This window comes from Mobula birostris, chromosome 26 (assembly GCF_030028105.1).
Source record: "Mobula birostris isolate sMobBir1 chromosome 26, sMobBir1.hap1, whole genome shotgun sequence".
Taxonomy (NCBI): domain Eukaryota; kingdom Metazoa; phylum Chordata; class Chondrichthyes; order Myliobatiformes; family Myliobatidae; genus Mobula; species Mobula birostris.
The window spans coordinates 1827066-1847514 of NC_092395.1; the positions used below are offsets into that span (position 1 = coordinate 1827066).

Consider the following 20449-nt stretch of genomic DNA (forward strand, 5'->3'; position numbering starts at 1 on the left):
TCCACTCACGGGGAAGGCTTCGGAATAAACCCAAAGGAAAAATCTAGAGCTGGAGTCCCTCAGGCAGTCCTACGCCGAGTTCAATGCTGACTGGCAACTCCTGCAATGCCACTGATCCCAAACAGCATCGATCTCTGCCACTCCTTTAGATTCATTAGCTACGTGCAGGGGGAGCCTGCTGCACGGACAACAGCATGCTCTACGCTGGCTTGCTGATTAACTAGGACTCAACATCCATGGTCGACGCCGACCACCACATGGCATGAACACGTGCTGATTATGGTTGAGTGGGTCTGGGCCATGCATCAAATGTTAGAGTTGGATGGTTAGCTATAATCCTTCAAAGGCACAGGTGAGAAATGGTCACACAGACCCAAGCAGCAGAGGGTCACTGGGAGCTCCAGCAGAAAGCATTACACTGATGGAGGGAGCTGGCAAAAGCAGACAATCAGACTTTTAAAAGTCACTTAAACAAAAGTATGAATAGGTTCAATGATCGTGAAGGCACATATTTATAGCATCAATACAGTTTGTTCCCAGGGGCAGGAGTCAGAGACTGAACCGTTTCTAGGAACCAGGGTGAAAGGAACTTGTGTGAGAACAAAGGAAGAAGCCCAGCCATTGATAAAACTATGGCAAAACGAGCCAACGCTGCCAAGCTGCAGCAGTGGAAAGCCAAGCACTCACTTCGCTTCATTGTACCGTCCCTGGAAGAAGGAGAGGAGGCCCCGGATGTAGAAGGCAGCTGCTCGGAGACAGTGGGAACTGCAGGACAAGGGAGAGACAAAACATTACTTCACACATCAATGTAATGGAGACAAAACATATTCTCCATCTCCATCTCCTAGTTAAACACTTTGCAATTTAGTCAAAATAGCATCTGACAACCAAAGGTGCTGTTGAATTATACACACACTGACTACTTATTCCTCATCGATTGATTCAGGCTTTGGTTCACAGATCAAGGGCTGTCAACCACCAGGTACCAGTTAGCATGCTGCTGTCAGCTTCATTGCATAAGACATAGGAACAGAATTAGGCCACTCAGCCCATAATCTGCTCTGCCATTTCATCATGGCTTATTTACTATCCCAAACAACTGCATTCTCCTGTCTTCTCCCTGTAACCTTTGACTCCTTGACTAATCAAGAACCTATCAAACTTCATTTTAAATATACCCAATGATTTGGCCTCCTCAGCCATCTTTGGCAATGAATTCCACAGTTTTGCCACTATTTCACTAAAGAAATTCCCTGGGCAAGAATTTTAGCATATTGGACTCGAGTCCTCAGCAGTCCTGAAGAAGGGTCTTGGCCTGAAACGCTGACTGTTTACTCTTTTCTGTAGATACTGCCTGGCCTGCTGAGTTCTTCCAACATTTTGTGTGTGATACTTTGGATTTACAGCATCTAAAGATTTTCTCGTGTTTGTGATTTATATTCCTATCCCTAAAGGAAGTAATCTGACTTGCATGAAAAGATTTAAATGGTTTTCCTAACTAAGATACTGGGAACTTACTGCCCTGGGAGGTTACACACAGCAAGTGGATATAATCAGAATTGAACTCAACTATTCAAGAGTAAAAAGCTGAAAGGAATTTTTCCAGTCAAGTGGTGAAATCGGGACCACTGCTCCCAAAATGGACAACAAAAGATACAGAGGATAGGCAGCAAACAGTTAATATCACTTAAGAATTTACAGTTAATAATGCATATCCCAGACATCCTTTTGGTTATGGGTGAAACTAGAACTAGAGGTTGTAGGTTAAGAATGAAAAAGGTGAATTGTTTAAGCAGAACATGAGGGGGAACTTCTTCACTCAGACCGTAAGGACTGTTGAACAAGCTGCCAGTGGAAGTAGTGGATACAGGCTTGATTTCAACATTTAAGAGAAATTTGGATGGATAAATGGTGGGCGGAGTATGAAGGGCTAGGGTTCAAGTGTGGGTCAATGGGACTCAGCAGAATAATGGTTTAGCACAGACCTAATGGGCCAAAGGGGCTGCTTCTGTCAGGTAGTGCTATATGACACATTCACACAGCACAGAAACATCAAGCAACCAACCATGCTAATCCTATCAATTCTCTCCATGTCCTGCCACTCACTATAGCACACTAGGGTGTGATTTACAGCAACTGTTTAGCCAGCTAACCAGCTGCTCTTTGGGACAAGGGAGGAAAGCGATGCACAGACATCACTGAGAGGTCAGGACTGAACCAGTTACTGTGGCAGTGGGACAGCAGTTCTGCACGCTATGCCACTGTGCCAGCAGTCAGTTGGAGGAATTCTGCCAATCAAACACCATCTGAAGAGTCAACAATTCTGCACAGCAACCCACAGTTCCATCAGCAGATTGTGTGTTGCTCCAGGTTCCACTGTCTGCAGTGCTGTGTTGTCTATACCAGTGTATCTGCAGGTGAGCTACAAGCAAACCAAGTGATAGTGTACAGTCAAGAGGTGGGTCGTGTTTCCACAATCCATTAATCGAGTCTTCTTCATCAATCTCTCATGTTGTTTTCTGTTGCGTCATCCCATCAAGCATGCCAAGATCAAATTCTTCAGTCAACTGCAAGGCTAACTCCTCTCTACCATCACAATTCCATCTTCAAAACAATCTCCATGTTTACAGAAGGTAACCCTTCTCTGTGAATCAGCAGAAACGGATGTTTCACTTACCTGACGGGGAAGTTGTGATCTGGGTTTATTCTTTCCAGCAGACCGTATAGCTACAATGAAGAGGAAAACTTGTGAACAGAAAAACTAACCTCTAGTACCACCAGGATACAACACTTCTCACCCAACCATGCAAATGAAGTGTACTTGATGTGGACCAAAAGACAAATTAGAATTAGGCCATTCAGCCCATTGACTCTCATCCACTATTCCATTATGGCTGAACTGCATTCTCCTGCCTTCTCCTCGCAATTTTTGTCGCCCTGATTAATCAAAAACCTATCGACCTCTGCTTTAACTATACCCAATGACTTGGCCTCCACAGCTATCATGGGCAATGGATTCCACAGATTCACCACCCTTTGGTTAAAGAGATGATTCCTCAGCTGTCCTTCTATTCTGAGGCTGTGCCCTCTGGTCCTAGACTCTCCACTAGAGGAAACATCCTCTCCACATTCATTCTATCTAAAGATTTTAATAGCCACTAGGTTTCAATGAGATCACCCCCCCTTTCATTCTTCTGAACCTCAGCGAGAATACAGGGTATGGACCAGAAGCAAATAAAATGGAGATCAGCAGGATTTAGCCAAGTGATGAAATTGACAGAAATATTGTTCTGGCCTTTCAGCTACAAGATGCAATAACACCAGGCAAACTGTCGCAAGTGAAACATACTATTTCAGCGCTCTTCACTTCTCAGATACCCCTCAAAGTACCTGCAGTGTAGGGAACGTCACCATAGCATAATATTGAGATATAAATGCAGATTAAATCAGTTTTACATTGAACTTATTACCATACTGTTTCTGTTACTAAACACCAAGCTGCAGGGTCGGTGAGATTGCCACCAGGACTAATGTCAGAGGGATCCCCAATATCAATATTTGTAATGCAGATTGCAAGCCATTCCATACACAAAACCACTGGCTACAATAGATAAATTTCCAGTGCAATGTTGATTTGTTATACACAACACCATTGACTCATCTTGTGTGCCCCCGACCCCACTCTATATGGGAACAATACATTTCCATTCCCAACAGGCATTTGACACAACCTTTCTATTCTACAAAATGTTAAAACAACCAACAATGACCAATAACATTGCACACTGCCAGGATCACAACATACACTAAACATGTCCCATCTCGTAGGCTTCATCAGCCAATGGTTCTGCTGCAGGAGAAACAAAATCAGGTATGAAATCAAATCATAAACATGATATTCTGTAGATGCTGGAAATCCAGAGTAACACTTACAAAATGCTGGAAGAAGTCAGCAGGTCAGGCAACGTCTCTGGAAATGAATAAGTAGACAACGTTTCAGGATGAGATCCTTGTTAAGGAAGGGCCTGAAGGGTCTTGTTTATTTCCATAGATGCTACCTGACCTATCAAGTTCCTCTAGCATCTTGCCTGCTTTGATCAAAAATCAAAACACAAGAAATTCCAGTTCTGCAGAAATGAAACCCCAAGATTGACCGCGAGTTCATGCCAGAAGGATATGCAGCGATCTCCTCACCTCCTGAAGTCTGTTTCCCTCTCGAATGTAGACACTGGCTAGGTTTGTGACTATGAATGCCCACAACTCCTGATGTGTGGTCAGCTAAAATAACAAGAGCAGATTTAGAATAACTTATCTTGTGGATTATCGTGCCTCTAAGTAGCTGGCAATGAAACAGCTCAATCTTAATGGACAGCGTAAGATGACAAGTGCTGTAGTAGTGATTGACAGCACCAGCAATCAGAGTTCAATACCCTGTCTTATCCCAGTGACCCCGTGGGTTTTCTCCAGGTGTTCAAGTTTCCTCCCATATTTCAAAGAAATATGGGCTAGGGTCAGTAAGTATGGGCACGCTATGTTGGCGCTGGAAGCATGGCAACACTTGCAGGCTGCCCCCAGCACATCCTTGGACTGTGTTGGCTATTGATGCAAATGGTACATTTCAATGTAATCTAACTAATCTTTATCATTAAACAGAAGATTTTCTACACCTTATCTACAGCCACCGCTCCTAGTTACTCCAGTCCAATCACTGGAAGGTAGCCTGATTCTGCAAATACAGAACCAAACCGGAAGACATGAAGAAAATTCTGTCGATGAAAATCAGGGCCCAACAACCACTCTTGCCTGTGCCAGGTTATACATTGGGACCGAATCTACACGTGTAACCTGGTGTAAGGTTTCACTGCTAATGTAATGGTTTCTCTATAGCAGCAATATTTGGGTTAGAGATAACAGGGTTTGGAATGCTGGGGCTATCCAATGAGAGAACTGCTGTTCTTTCTTGAGAGTCTGGAAGAGATTTTTGCGGTCTTTTGCCGGGGAGAGATGAGGAGAGAAGACATGAATGGAGAGGGTTGGTAGCCCATTGGATGGAGTGCACTTGGAGTGCGGGTCCGAAGGTCAGTGACGATGGTGGACGACCGGCTTATCAGTGAGCTCCAACATTGCGCAACGGACTGTTTCATGAGAATGGGCCCTTTTTCTTTGTTTTCTTTATTAACCATATAGTCAAAGTAAGAATCATAAAGCTCAATCGCTTAATCGCATATTGTGTACTCTTTGTTATTTCGGGGTACTGATTTGTAACGGGACACATCACGCAGCATCCACCCAAACGAGATTTCTTAAGTTTGACCATGCTGGGGTTCATCACCCCCCCCCCCATATTAAGCTGCTAGTCAAAGCAAGAGTTACATATGGAATAACTAGGCTGTGTTGGAAGGTAGTTATGGACATAACTGAAGCAACTGTCTGGCTGGGAGCATTTACTCAATAGCTCTACACAAGTGTTTGTGGTCAAAATGATTTACTTTAGGTAGCAGTCAATAATTTCAGCTCTGCTGTTTCAAGTGGTAAAGATATTACACTCAATCAAGACCAAACCTTTAAGACACCCATCTTCCTAAAATTCAGCAACATAACGGGCACCTGAATGATACCAAGCAGACTCTACAGACAGTGCTTGCTCAGTGTTTATAGCTGTGAAGATGTATACCTGAAGTGCTGTTGAGAACTGTGCCTCAGCGTTGTCCATGCAGTTTATAGAGATGCAGTACAAACCCTGCAGGAGAAACAATAGTTGAGACTAGAAATCACTACCAAAATTGATTGCTGGCAAACAGGTTCAACCTGCATAAACTGCCCAGGCAGTTAGAATTTCTCAAAGGGAGGAAGAGCTAATTTGCCACAATCACTAATAATTAATACATCTATTATTTAATTGTAACTGCACTCACCTCCATAAAAACAGCAACAGTTACAGAGGCAAAAACTTTGAATACATGAAAATCCATGTGGTTAGAGGAAATGCACGGAACATCGTACACAACGACATGGTCCAGGCCCTTCATCCATGATGCCGTGCCACCTTTCAATTACTTCAAGTCCATTTAACCCTTCCCTTCCCTGTAGCCTTCCACTTTTCTATCATTCAATTACCTATCTAAGAGTTTTTAAATTAAATGTCCCTAGTTTATCTGCCTATACCACCAACCCTGGCAAGGCATTCCATGCACCCACCACTGTTTAAAAAAAACCTTATCTCTGACATTCCTCCTGTTACCTTCCTTCAATCACCTTAAAATTATAACACCTCATATTAGCCGTTTGAGTTTGGAAAAAGCATCTGACTGTCTTATCTTCACCCCTTACCTTATACACCTCTATCAAGTTGCCTCTCATTCTCCAAGAGAAAAGCCCTAGCTCACTCAACCTTTCCTTATAAGACATGCTCTGTAATCCAGGTAGCATCCTGGTTAATCTTCTCTGCACGCTTAAGGCTTCACATCCTCTCTGTAAGGAAAGGACCTCAAGTGAACACAGTACTCCAAGTGTGGTCTAACCAGAGATCTATATAGGGTTGCAACATTACCTTGCAGCTCTGCTCCAGCTCATCCCTGTTAACTAGGCATGACAAACTGCTCCAGAAGGAAATGTGGGCAGATGTCCTGCAGAGCTATGGTCAGTGGTTTTGAGAGGGTCCAGCAGACCTCCCATGACCTGATCCATTTCAAATAGACCAAAGGCATCCTCCAAGATCCCCACCCATATTGTATGGAAGTTTAAAATAAATTACCAAAGTACATCTATGTCACCATATACAATTCTGAGATTCATTTTCTTGCAGGTATACTCAATAAATCCATAATAGAATAACCAAAACAGATTCAATGAAAGACCGCACCATCTGAACAGTGAGTATGCAAAAGCCAACAAACTCTGGAAATACAAAAATAAATAAATAAGTACTATCAAGAACATGAGACGAGTCCTTGAAAGCGAATCCAGAGGTTATGGGAACATTTTGGTGATGGGGCAAGTGAAGTTGAGTGAAGTTAGCCACACTAGTTCAGGAGCCTGATGGTTGAGGAATAATAATCATTCCTGAACCTGGAGGTATGGGTCCTAGGGCTCCTATACCTCCTCCTAATGACAACAGTGAGAAAGCAGCTTGTCCTGAACAGTGGAAGTCATTGATGATTGATTCTGTTGCTTTCCTGTGACAACACTCAATGTAGATGTGTTCAATGGTGGGAAGGACATTATCTGTGACTGACTGGGCCATATTCATTACTTTGAGTAGGGTTTTCTCTGCAGTGCCTGGAGAGCACTGCAGAGCCAGGTAAAGTCAAACTAATAAACAGTATAATAATCCCAGAAGCTTTCTTCCTCCAGGTGATATGACAGATTGACTGAGTGGGCAAAGCTCTCAAATTGGCTGAACTAGGAAGTCATTCAGATACTGTCAGAATTAGGATTTCCACAATTAAAAGCAGAAGGCATATGCAATGTTAGCATTCATTTCGAGGGGACTAGAACTTAAGAGCAAGGATGTGATGCTGAGGCTTTATAAAGCATTGGTCAGACTGCACTTGGTGTACTGTATGTAGTTTTGAGCTCATTATCTAAGAAAGGATGTGCTGGCATTGGAGAGGGTCCAGAGGAACTTCATGAGAATGATACTGAGACTGAAAGGGTTAACATAGCAGGAGTGTTTGATGGCTCCGAGCCTGTACTTGCTAGAGCTTAGAAGAATGAAGTAGAATCTCATTGAAACCTATTGAACATTGAAAGGGAAATAAGAGTGGATGTGGAGAGGATGTTTCCTATTCTGGGAGAATCCAGGACCAGAGAGCACAGCCTCAGAAAAGAGGGATGCCAGTTAGAACAGAGATGAGAAGGAATTTCTTTAGCCACAGCATGCTGAAATCTGTGGAATTCATTGCCACAGACAGGTGGAGGCAAAGTCATTGGGTATACTTAAAGCAGAGGTTGATATGTTCTTGACTGGTTAGGACATCAAAGTTAATGGGGAATAGGCAGGAGATGGTGGAGCAGACTCAATGGACTGAATGGTCTAACTCTGCTCCTATAACACAGTAGGACATAAGCTCCCAACATTTAAGTGTGACCTGATTCACTCAGTACAACTTATAAATAACGAGGTAAAAACAAGCTACTAGAGAACTCCTTGGGATAAACAGCAAGGGACAGTCATGACTCCAGTCCTGATGCAGGGTCACAAACAGAAGCATCGGCCATCCCTCTGCCTTCACAGATGCTGCCTGACTGGCTGAAGTCCTTTAGTAGTTTGTTTACATTCCAGATTCTAGCATTCACAGTCTTGCATCTTCTAATAAATAACAGAAGCTTATCAATCATCAGCCAATGTGCTGTTTCATTACTTACCAGTAGTGTGTGAAGCTGGGCAGCATGGTTGGAAAATAGCCTGGGAGACTGTTGACACAGTTGGCAGACCTGAGAAATCTGACAAGATACAAAATTGTGATTGCAATAACCAACACGTTAGAATCTATATCCAAACCAGAAACTGAATCTGGTTGAATATCTGCTGATTGGCGTGAGAAAGAAAAGGAGAGATTTTAAATCTACGAGTAAAGAGAAGAAATTGGTTGAAAACAGAGAAAAAAAATGCTTTCTTTTAAGAGATAGAATTAACTCATTCTAGAAAGTGTTTAGAGCAACCGTACAAGTGGAGCTCTGCATTATCCTTCACTGTCTTGTTCCCATAAATACTCCCTAAACATTTTTTAAAACCAAGCCTTTGGTCAGTACAGTTTGGCAAAATTAGGATGCTTTGCTTTGTTGACATCAGTAAATAAGTTCAAGATGCTTCTGTCCCAGGAAGAGTTTCATTTGAACTAAATGGGTAAAAGATATGAACTCGGGCACTCAATGTTAAAGCTTACTTATGCCCACCTCAACACTTCACCTGATGGTACATTTCCTGATGTTGTCTAGGATATGAGAAAGGATACAAACCTCTTGGAGAGCGGTGGCTTTGTGGCCCGTTACAAGTCGACACATGATGATGTGTTCCAATAACATGACTTGAAATGAGGAGAGAATGGGGCTGCAGTCCAGCACTACGTAACAGAAAAGATTCGATATTAGAATACAATATATAACTACATTACAGATTAAGGAAAGTTTTAAGAATCCTTTGAGAGGGGGCGTCACGTGATGATGTAGGATTGAGACGTGTAAATCCAGCTCTCCCATAGAAAATCAGCAAAGTACCGTTTAAACAAAGTAAAGTTAATAAATACTTTCCGAAAACTACTTATAAACTTCGTAAACAACAGGAATTCTGCAGATGCTGGAAATTCAAGCAACACACATCAAAGTTGCTGGTGAACGCAGCAGGCCAGGCAGCATCTGTAGGAAGAGGTGCAGTCGACGTTTCAGGCTGAGACCCTTCGTCAGGACTAACTGAAGGAAGAGTGAGTAAGGGATTTGAAAGTTGGAGGGGGAGGGGGAGATCCAAAATGATAGGAGAAGACAGGAGGGGGAGGGATAGAGCCAAGAGCTGGACAGGTGATAGGCAAAAGGGGATACGAGAGGATCATGGGACAGGAGGTCCGGGAAGAAAGACGGGGGGGGGGGGGGGGGACCCAGAGGATGGGCAAGAGGTATATTCAGAGGGACAGAGGGAGAAAAAGGAGAATGAGAGAAAGAATGTGTGCATAAAAATGAGTAACAGATGGGATACGAGGGGGAGGTGGGGCCTTAGCGGAAGTTAGAGAAGTCGATGTTCATGCCATCAGGTTGGAGGCTACCCAGACGGAATATAAGGTGTTGTTCCTCCAACCTGAGTGTGGCTTCATCTTTACAGTAGAGGAGGCCGTGGATGGACATGTCAGAATGGGAATGGGATGTGGAATTAAAATGTGTGGCCACTGGGAGATCCTGCTTTCTCTGGCGGACAGAGCGTAGATGTTCAGCAAATCAGTCTCCCAGTCTGCGTCGGGTCTCGCCAATATATAAAAGGCCACATCGGGAGCACCGGACGCAGTATATCACCCCAGTCGACTCACAGGTGAAGTGTTGCCTCACCTGGAAGGACTGTTTGGGGCCCTGAATGGTGGTAAGGGAGGAAGTGTAAGGGCATGTGTAGCACTTGTTCCGCTTACACGGATAAGTGCCAGGAGGGAGATCGGTGGGGAGGGATGGGGGGGACAAATGGACAAGGGAGTCGCGTAGGGAGCGATCCCTGTGGAAAGCGGGGCGGGGGGGAGGGAAAGATGTGCTTAGTGGTGGGATCCCGTTGGAGGTGGCGGAAGTTACGGAGAATTATATGTTGGACCCGGAGGCTGGTGGGGTGGTAGGTGAAGACAAGGGGAACCTTATTCCTAGTGGGGTGGCGGGAGGATGGAGTGAGAGCAGATGTGCGTGAAATGGGGGAGATGCGTTTGAGAGCAGAGTTGAAGGTGGAGGAAGGGAAGCCCCTTTCTTTAAAAAAGGATGACATCTCCCTCGTCCTGGAATGAAAAGCCTCATCCTGAGAGCAGATGCGGCGGAGACGGAGAAATTGCGAGAAGGGGATGGTGTTTTTGCAAGAGACAGGGTGAGAAGAGGAATAGTCCAGATAGCTGTGAGAGTCAGTAGGCTTATAGTAGACATCAGTGGATAAGCTGTCTCCAGAGACAGAGACAGAAAGATCTAGAAAGGGGAGGGAGGTGTCGGAAATGGACCAGGTAAACTTGAGGGCAGGGTGAAAGTTGGAGGCAAAGTTAATAAAGTCAACGAGTTCTGCATGCGTGCAGGAAGCAGCGCCAATGCAGTCGTCGATGTAGCGAAGGAAAAGTGGGGGACAGATACCAGAATAGGCACGGAACGTAGATTGTTCCACAAACCCAACAAAAAGGCAGGCATAGCTAGGACCCATACGGGTGCCCATAGCTACACCTTTAGTTTGGAGGAAGTGGGAGGAGCCAAAGGAGAAATTATTAAGAGTAAGGACTAATTCCGCTAGACGGAGCAGAGTGGTGGTAGAGGGGAACTGATTAGGTCTGGAATCCAAAAAGAAGCGTAGAGCTTTAAGACCTTCCTGATGGGGGATGGAAGTATATAAGGACTGGACATCCAACTTCATAAGACTACTCTACGACATGTCTTGTAAACCGCAACAGAAGAAGTCTGTTGTTGTGAAGTCGCCGCAAGATGGGAAGAAAAAAGGGCCTACTGCAGCGATGGAGCCTTGGATTCAGGTTGGATCTCCTTCAGAGGAGACGCATTTTATCTCTGGCGTAGAAGAACGGGGAGCAATGGCGGCGGTAGCGGTCTCTCGGAAGAAGATGCCGGAATTGTGCATGCGCAAATCGACACAATTTAAACTACAAGAACCGACGGCCACCGTAACTGAAAGTGACTCAGAGTCAGAATTGGATATCGCAGAGAATACAGATGAAGAAGAGGAGGAAGAACTGGAAGAAAAGGAGACGATGGAGACATAAGAGAGGCTTTATTGCAGTTAACGGCTGAATTAAGAAAATTAAGAACAGAGCTTAGAGACATGAAGATGTGCTATGATAAAGCTATGAAAAGACAGGATAAAATGGATAAGAAGCTTCAGAAGATGGAAAGAACAATCGAGCATATTAACGATAGAGTGGAGAAAACAAAAAATAATGTGCTTGTCTGGAACACGGAAAGAAATTGACTCTTGGAGAAAGTGGACATGTTGGAAAGTTTTAGTAGACGTAATAACATTAAAATTGTTGGTCTCAAAGAAGGTATAGAGGGAGATAATCCAATAGAATTTTTTCAAAGATGGATCCCGAAAAACTTGCAAATGAAAGAGGAAGACCGATCAATTGAAATTGAGCAGGTACATAGAGCTCTGAGACCAAAACCACAAGATGACCAATATCCACGATCAATTTTAATCAAATTCTTAAGATTTCAAGACAAAGAAAGGATTCTACAGGCGGCTGCCCAAGCTGCCAAGAAGAGAAAAGGGCCACTGATGATAGAAGGGAAGAAAATTTTTTTCTACCCTGACATAAGTTATGAACTTTTGAAAAGAAGGAAGAAGTTTAATCCAGTGAAAAAAGCCCTATGGGATCATGGTTATCAATTTATATTGTGTTATCCTGCAACCTTGAAGATTTTCTTGCCTGGTGGAGAAAAAAGATTTTTTGACGATTACCGGAAAGCGGAGGAGTTTGTGCGAGATTCTTTGAATATTCACCAGATACAAGAACAAACTTAGGGGAGTGAGATGGATTGAAGATGAAGACTGGATCAAGGATTAGGCCTGTTGAATTTTTAGGTGGATGAATATATAAATATATTATTAATTATATGAGAGAGGGGAAGAAAGGTTAAAATTTGAGGAATATTAGCTGGGAATAATAATATTAATTTTTTTCTATATATATAATTTTTTGTTACGGGGGAGCTGGAAGAAACACTGTGCAATCGCTACGTTATTCATGTGTGCAAGCGTGGCAATAGCCATGACCTGCACAATGGAGGGGGGTAGTGTTGTGTATCTTTTCATTCACATTAGTGGGGGGGTATTTTGTTTTTTCTTTTTTTGTACCTTATCTTTTTTTTCTTTTTGCCTGGATGATTGGGAGGGAAACACATAGCAACATGGTGAAGTTCAAAGAGATTCCCCAGGGAACTATGAGAGTTGAGAAGCTAAATAATGTTTTAGATTTTGAGAGATAAATATGTAACATTTTTGAATATTTGGAGCCCTTACTTATAGCTCCGATGATGAAGATCTGGGTTCCTTGGGGGAAAGTAATAAATATATATTAAATTTATTTTTATCCCATGGAACATGTGCAAACCTTCCAATATTCAGGCGGTTCCTTTTTTTTTCTTTCTTTTCTTTTTAGGTAGGAGTATATATCGGGGGGGGGTTAAGGGGAGGGGGGAGGGTAGATTTTTTTTCTCATGTATCACTTGAAAACTCAATAAAAATTATATATAAAAAAAGAATCCTTTGAGAGAATCTAGACCCATACAGCAAACATATTTTTTAAGATTGTGTTATGTTCTAACACTAATGGCAATTTGGGCCAGACGGTGATTGCCCAGTGTTCAAAATGAGAAGATGTAGTCTCCTTCAGCACTGTACTCAAATATTATCTTTTAATGGACCAGTGCTTCACTACCCCAAAATACAAACCCACCAATATGTATCTCTGCATATATCAACACATCAGTACTGTTTCCAGTCACCAGTACACAAGACCAGCCCCCAATACCTTGCCCCAGCGTTATGCAGCATCAGACTCATCCCCACTAGTACATACCTCAGTGCTGTACAGTGACAGAACCATCCCAACAGTAGCTTACCAGTGTTATACAGCGATAACCCACCCCCACTGATACCACACCTCAGTATTGTACAGTGACAGACCCATCCCCAGTGGTACTGTGCCCAAATGTTATACATTGACAGATTTGTCCCCATCAGTACCTTACCCCAGCGTTACAGTGACAGACCGATCCCTACCGGTTCCATACCCAGGCATTACAAGGTGACACATCTGCTCCACCAGTACTGCACCCTGGTATTGCACAGTGACAGATCCGTCCCCATCGGTATCTTGTGTCCTAACAGCTCAACCCAAGTGTGGACGGATGGAATCCAAGTTCCAGAACAGACTGTAAACATTTTAGACACATAATTACCAGAACCCACAACCAAATTTTCAGTTGCAAGGACTTACTTTTTAACTTTTCTAACTGCATGAGTGCTTTATCGGTGTATTTCTGGGCTTTCTCCAAGTATCCAGCTTGCATGGAGTGCATAACCGTCACCTGAAACACAAGAAACTCCACATCACTCCCATGCATTTCAACCCAATAATTTTATACACAGCATTAAGAAGTGCATTGTTACAGAAATAGCAATGAAGAATATGCTTCTATTCAGACAGATAGAGGACTTTCACTGCTGCCCTAAATGCCAGTGGCACAAGGGGCAGTAAGTACTAAGGTGTGCAAGCTCAGTGAGACAGATTCACAGTGCCACACTATAACTGGTAACATGAACATGAAATGAATGGAGTAACTTAAGAGAGAGGCAGTGCTGAAGTCAGACAGAACAATTTTATCAGTATCCTCTCAAAGACAGTGACTCAGAAAGGCAGGACCAATCATGAAGGACCACCATCACTCAGGAGGTGCCTTCTTCTCATTGCTACCATCAGGTAGGAGGTACAGGAGCCTGAAGGCACACTCAGCATTTCAGGAACAGCTTCTTCCCCTTTGCCATCCCATTTCTGAACAGGCATGAACACTACCCTCACTATTTTTTCCTCCTTTTTTTGCACTACTTACAAGGAAAGTTATAAAGCATGAAAAAATAAAAAATATAAAAAACTGAAATGTCAGCAATTTCAAAGTATTCGTCCCCGCTCCCTTTGCTGACACCAACCTACTGCCCTCTACTGTGCCTATTGCCTTGTTTATTATTTATTGTAATGTCTGCACTGTTTTGTGCACTTTATGCAGTCCTGGGTAGGTCTGTAGTCTAGTGTAGTTTCTGTGTTGTTTTACATAGTTCAGCGTAGTTTTTGTATTGCTCATGTAGCACCATGGTCCCGAAAAACATTGTCTCGTTTTTACTGTGTACAGTACCAGCAGTATGGTCGAAATGACAATAAAAAGTGACTTGACTTGCTCAGTACTTAGCTGAACCACCACTTGTAGCTATTACAGCCAGTAGTCTTTTTGGCCAAGTCTGTTAGCTTTGCACAGCATGATGGAGCAAAATTTACCCACTCCTCCTGGCAAAAATCACTCAAGCTAGATTAGTTGGGAAGCAGTGGTGGACAGTAATCTTGAGGTCTTGCTGGAGATGTTTGATATGGGTTAATGTCAGGATCTCTGATTCAGCCACTCAATGACATCAATTTTCTTCATTTGAAACCACTCCATGGTTGCTTTGGGTCACTGTCCTGCTGAAAGACAAACTTCCTTCCCAGTTTAAGCTTTCTAGCAGAGGCTAGCAGGTTTTTATCCAGGAGCTCTCTGTATCTAGCAGCATTCATCTTGCCATCACTCCTGACCAGATTTCCAGTCTGAAAAGCATTCCCATAGCATGATGCTACCTCCACCATACTTTACAATAGGGATGGTTTACCTGGCTGATGCGCAGTATTAGATTTACACCACATGTACCTCTTAGTGTTGGGGCCAATAAGTTCCATTTTAGTCTCATCTGACCACAAGATGTTCTTTATGGTATCTTCTAAGTGATGCTTTGTGAAGTTTTTACAGGCAAGGATATGTTTATTTTCCAGCCACAGCTTCTACATTGCCACTCTGCCACAAGTCCCCTTTTTTGTGCAAGGCCTTAGATTGTGGAGCCATGAACTTCATCTCCATTCGCAGCCACTGACTTCTGCAACTCAGCGTGACTGTTGGCATCACAGGGGCTCCTCTGGCAAGTGCATTTCTTCTCTGGCAACTAAGTTTAGAGGGGCAGCCTGACCTAGACCGTATGGCTGTGGTTTCATGATGGACTGCACTGGGCTCAAGGTATGTTCAATGCCTTTGAGACAGACTTGCGCCCTTCCCCAGATTTGTACTTCTCTATTATCATTTCCCTGACTTGCCTAGAATACCCTTTTGTCATCATTTTTGGTTTGGTCTGTTGAAAATCTAGCACCTTAGAGAGAAGTGGTATTTATTCAGGTGATTCTCCAATTTTCTACATCAACAAATCAGGTGAGCTGGTAAGGTAATATACAGTCTTGCACCTGAGGAAAGTTAGCGTAGTAATTTAAAAAGGATGAATACCTTTGGTTTTTAATTTTAGTAAATTGTTGACACTGTACATCTTATAATAATTTAGTTTTTTATGTATGGCAATGTACTGAAGCAAAACAACATTTCATGACATTTGCCAGGGATACATATGCCGATTGAGGTTAATGAGCCTAAACTCAACAAAAACAGAACATACGGTAGAACTGTTCAGCACAGGAACAGGACCTCCCAAATCTATACGGACCATTGTGCCAAGTTAAATTAACTTCGTGTGCCAGAACATTGTCCACATCTCTCCATTCCCTGTCTAAGTGCCTTATAAAGAGTCCTGTCATATATGCTTCCATCAGTTCTCCTGGTCATGCGTTCAGGGCAACTACTGCTCTCTGTGCAAGACGCAACATCTCTCCTCACCCTCCATGGTGAAGGCTATTTTGAATCCAATCCACTAACTCTCTATGGATCCCATCTACGTTTGTACTATAAGGGACTCTGTTAAATGCTTTACTAAAGTCCGTACAGACGATACCACTGTCCTACCCGCAATCATCTTTGTCACCTCTAGATATTAATCATTCATATGACCCCCCCCATGTAGAAAGTCAGTTTAACTATCCCCTCCCCAGTTTGCTTCCTACAAACACTGAAAATGAAAAATACTAGAACCAAATCTCCTCCTGTTTCACTAGGCTACAACCCCTATATCTAGAAGCTTCTATTAAAAGGAATTGAGCTTCATTTATTTAGTGATCTCCAATCCTGCTGAAGGGTCTCGGCCTGAAACGTTGAATGTACTTTTTTCCCCCCATTGATGCTGCCTGGCCTGCTGAGTTCCTGCAGTACTGTGTGTGTGCAGTGTGGAATAGGCTCTTCGGGCCGCACTGGCCAGCAACCGCAATTTAACCCCAACCTAATCATGGGACAATTTACAGTGACCAATTCACCTACCTGGTATACCTTCTGACCATGGAAGGAAACCAGAGGACCTGGAGAAATTCCATGTATTCCACGGGGAGCACGTGCAGACTCCTTATAGAGGACACCGGGGTTGAACTCCAATGCTCCGAGCAGTAATGCACTGCACTGCACGAACCATTATGCTACTGTGGAGAACAGCTGTTCTACGCCACACAAATCCTGATTTTCTTTTAGAAACCGTGTTCGTATGCAGCCCACAAACTTGCAGCAGTTTCCCATCTGCTCACTAAAGCATGGGAAGAGCAGACAGGACCAATACAAAGGAGAGTATGTTCCAGGAATTTACATGTTTTGAATTGAGGGGATCAATTTAAAAGCATTTTACTGTTTTCTGCAGTTCATCTTTAATATTTTTACAACTTATGGAAGTGACCTCCAGGTTTCCAGTCCAACACACAACATAGAAATTTACAGCATATTACAGGCCCTTCAGCCCACAATGTTGGGCCCACCATGTAACCTACTCCGGAGACTGCCTAGAATTTCCCCAGCGCACAGCCCTCTATTTTTCTAAGCTCCATATACCTACCCAAGAAGCCCTTAAAAGACCCCGCTGCATCTGCTTCCTTTACCACTGTTGGCAGTTCATTCCATGCACCCACCACTCTGTGTGGGAAAAAACTTACCCCTAACATCCCCTCGGTACCCATTTCCAAGCACCTTAAAAATATGCCCCCTCTTGTAGCCATTTCAACCCTGGGAGAAAGCCTCTGGTTATCCACACGATCAACAGTCTAAAGACGCATCAGTTAGTTGGTTAATTGGTTATTGTAAATTAGATCTGTGATTGGGTTAGGGTTAAATAGAAGGACCTCGTCTGCATTGTATCTCTAAATAATGAACATTACATTTAATTTTAAAAGATTTGAATGGTTAAGGAGCATGGCTTCACTGGTGTTGGGAGTGTTTCTGTGATATGACCCTGCTTAGAGTCTCAGTTTAAAGCCTGATTCCTTGAGCAATCTCTCACCAGCATACCTAAGGAAGGCAAGTGTTTGTTTTGGTGTGGGGAAGCAGGAAGCCCTTGTGAAGAAATTCTGGGCTTTTGCCTCCAATTGTGGTATTACATACACATGCACAGGCAAAAGTTATTCACAGTTTCACTAGCATCAGGATTTCCCTTCAGTCACAAGATGAGTAATATTTAAAGATTACATTGAAGGAACCTGGCAATCTCATTCAGACAGCTGATGGGAAAAAATGAAAACTAGAACTACAGATAATTTCTACCAGCTAATGCAATTATACCAACATGGATTCACTAGACCGATTGCTAAATTGAGACCATAAGAATTTTAATCCTTGAAAGCGAGGCCATAGGTTGTGGAATCAGTTCAGAGTTGAGGTGAGTGAAGTTATCCAGACCAATCAGGAGCCTGATAGTTGTAAAGTAATAACTGTTCCTGAACCTGGTGGTGTGGCCTCAAGGCTCCCATACCTCCTGCCCAATGACAGAAGTAAGAAAAGAGCATAGCCTGGATGGAGGGGAGGGGTCCTTGATGATGGATGTTACTTTCTTGAGCCACTTCCACACTGTAGTATAAAATTCACCTGGATTTTGTGCTCTAGACTGGGGTTTAGAGGCTCACCCTAAATACAAAATGATAGTTTCTTTCTTTTAAAGCAGCTACAAGTAACTCATTTTGCCACTAGATGACAACACACTTGGCAGATTCAACTTTATGGAAAGGAAATGTACTTTGATAAATGTTATGTTTATTTTGTGAATATAACTAGAATACACCATATTCACGTATTCCTTAGATAGCTGGATCTTTTAAAGTGTCTTTGACAAGGTGACACAAAAGAGAACATGGGATTGGGAATAATATGGCATGGATTTCTCTGTTTTTTTCTATTTGCACAATGTGTCTTCTTTAGTACGTTCATCAGTCTTTATTTACAGTTTTTAATAAATTCTATTCTGTTTCTTGATTTTCCTGTAAATGCCTGCAAGAAAATGAATCTTCAGGTAATAGTGACAAGTACACACTTTGATAATAAATTTTAGTTTGACTTGGTATATGCGGAGAAAGCAGATTAGAAGCAAACAGGTTATTTTCTGATTAGAACGTTGTGACGTATGGGACTCCAGAGGGATTGGCGGCAGAGGCTACAGCTGCTCAACCTATATCAAGTGTAATACATTCAGGCTGGGTGGCACACAGGACACGGAACTGCTGCCAGATGAGTACACATTATCCATTATTTATCAGCTGTCTTTGTTTATATGAAAAGATTCAAGTCAGAGATACAAGATGCAAAGGGAAGGACATGCAGATCGAATATAATGTAGAGCTTCATCCACTCTGATTTAAAAGTAAAAAAGCATATTTTTTTTTAAAATGAAAACTGAAAGTTAGTATTTAGAGGTACCAAGATGACCTTTTTATATTGATGACTTAATATTAACAAATAGCAAATGACTATTCTACTGGAAAAGTATGTTACTGTGGTGAAACTGCAGCTGGAATACCATGTACAAGTCTAGCATTCCTACCCACAAACTGGCAGGTGATGGAGAAAGAGCTATGTTCATCAGACTGATTACTAGAATGGTAGATTTGCAAGGAGGTGAGAGTCAACCAAGGATTTATGGAATTTACAAAAAGGAGTAATATCATTCAGATGAAAATATTTACGAGGCTGAACATGAAGACGCAGAGAAGAAAAAAAATAACTTCATGCAGAGTAGTGAATCTAAAGAATTTTCTTCCCATATGGCCAATAAGTCCTTGTCAACTCCTGTTTCTGTTGCAGTCTTATTAACCCCAAACCTCTGAAGAACTTCCTTACCAGATAAACCAAGACACACATATGTTCCTTGGGTAGCCAGTGAAAGAGGTCTGCAGGATTACTGGGTAAGATTTCGTCATCATGTAATGTGGAGATAGTTTGAATACACTGCTGCAGCTGCTTCAGACAGGGCTTCACGCTTTTCACCTGAAGTACACATTATCTGTTATTAATCAATTGTTTTTGTTTTTCAAACTGCTTGCATCTCAAAAAAGTATATTTTGTGGAAATATTATACAAACATCTCTGAAGATCTATCCTGGGCCCAACATACTGATGTAATTACAAAGAAGGCATGACAGCAGCTGTATTTCATCAGGAGTTTGATGAAATTTGGTAGGTCATCAAAGACTTTCACAAATTTCTGCAGATGTACCATGGAAAGCATTCTAACTGGTTGCATCACCATCTGGTATGAAGGGGCCACTACACAAGATTGGAAAAAGCTGCAGAAAGTTATAAACTTAGCCAGGTCCATCATGGGTACTAGCCTCCCCAACATCAAGGACACCTTCAAAAGGTGATGCTTCAAAAAGATGGCATCATTAAGGACCTTCTAAGCCAGGACATGCCTTCTTCTCATTGCTACCATCCAGGTGGTAGTATAGGAACCTGAAGGCACACACACATTTGAGGAACAGCCTCTTCCTCTCAGTCATCAGATTTCTGAACGGACAATGAACCCATGAATATTACCTCACTATTTTCCCCACTATTTAAATAATTTTTTCATATATACTTACTGTAATTGTTAGTTTTTTAAAATTCTGTATTGCAATGTGCTGCTGCCACAAAACTACAAATTTCACAACATATGCCAGTGATATTAAACCTGATTTGGTTGTGAGCTGCATCAATTAATTGTATCTATGGGTGCAACCATGTCTGACTAATTTTAGTACTCTACCTTGCAGATCTACAACGTTGCTACGAATTCCATTTGACAGAAACCAGCTAG

The 20449-nt window shown here is 42.5% G+C and overlaps 1 protein-coding gene across 1 annotated transcript in view; it reads right to left on the reverse strand.

Annotated features, from left to right (window-relative positions):
• Positions 1 to 20449, reverse strand: part of mau2 (MAU2 sister chromatid cohesion factor) — a 69690-nt gene that overhangs the window by 21083 nt on the left and 28158 nt on the right. Inside the window, exons 8-15 of the mRNA XM_072243989.1 lie at positions 19492 to 19638; positions 13671 to 13761; positions 8962 to 9065; positions 8368 to 8445; positions 5675 to 5740; positions 4195 to 4278; positions 2678 to 2727; positions 688 to 765 (exon numbers count right to left, since the gene is read on the reverse strand). Coding sequence (XP_072100090.1) covers positions 688 to 765; positions 2678 to 2727; positions 4195 to 4278; positions 5675 to 5740; positions 8368 to 8445; positions 8962 to 9065; positions 13671 to 13761; positions 19492 to 19638 — 698 coding nt within the window. The remainder of the gene's footprint in view (positions 1 to 687; positions 766 to 2677; positions 2728 to 4194; positions 4279 to 5674; positions 5741 to 8367; positions 8446 to 8961; positions 9066 to 13670; positions 13762 to 19491; positions 19639 to 20449) is intronic.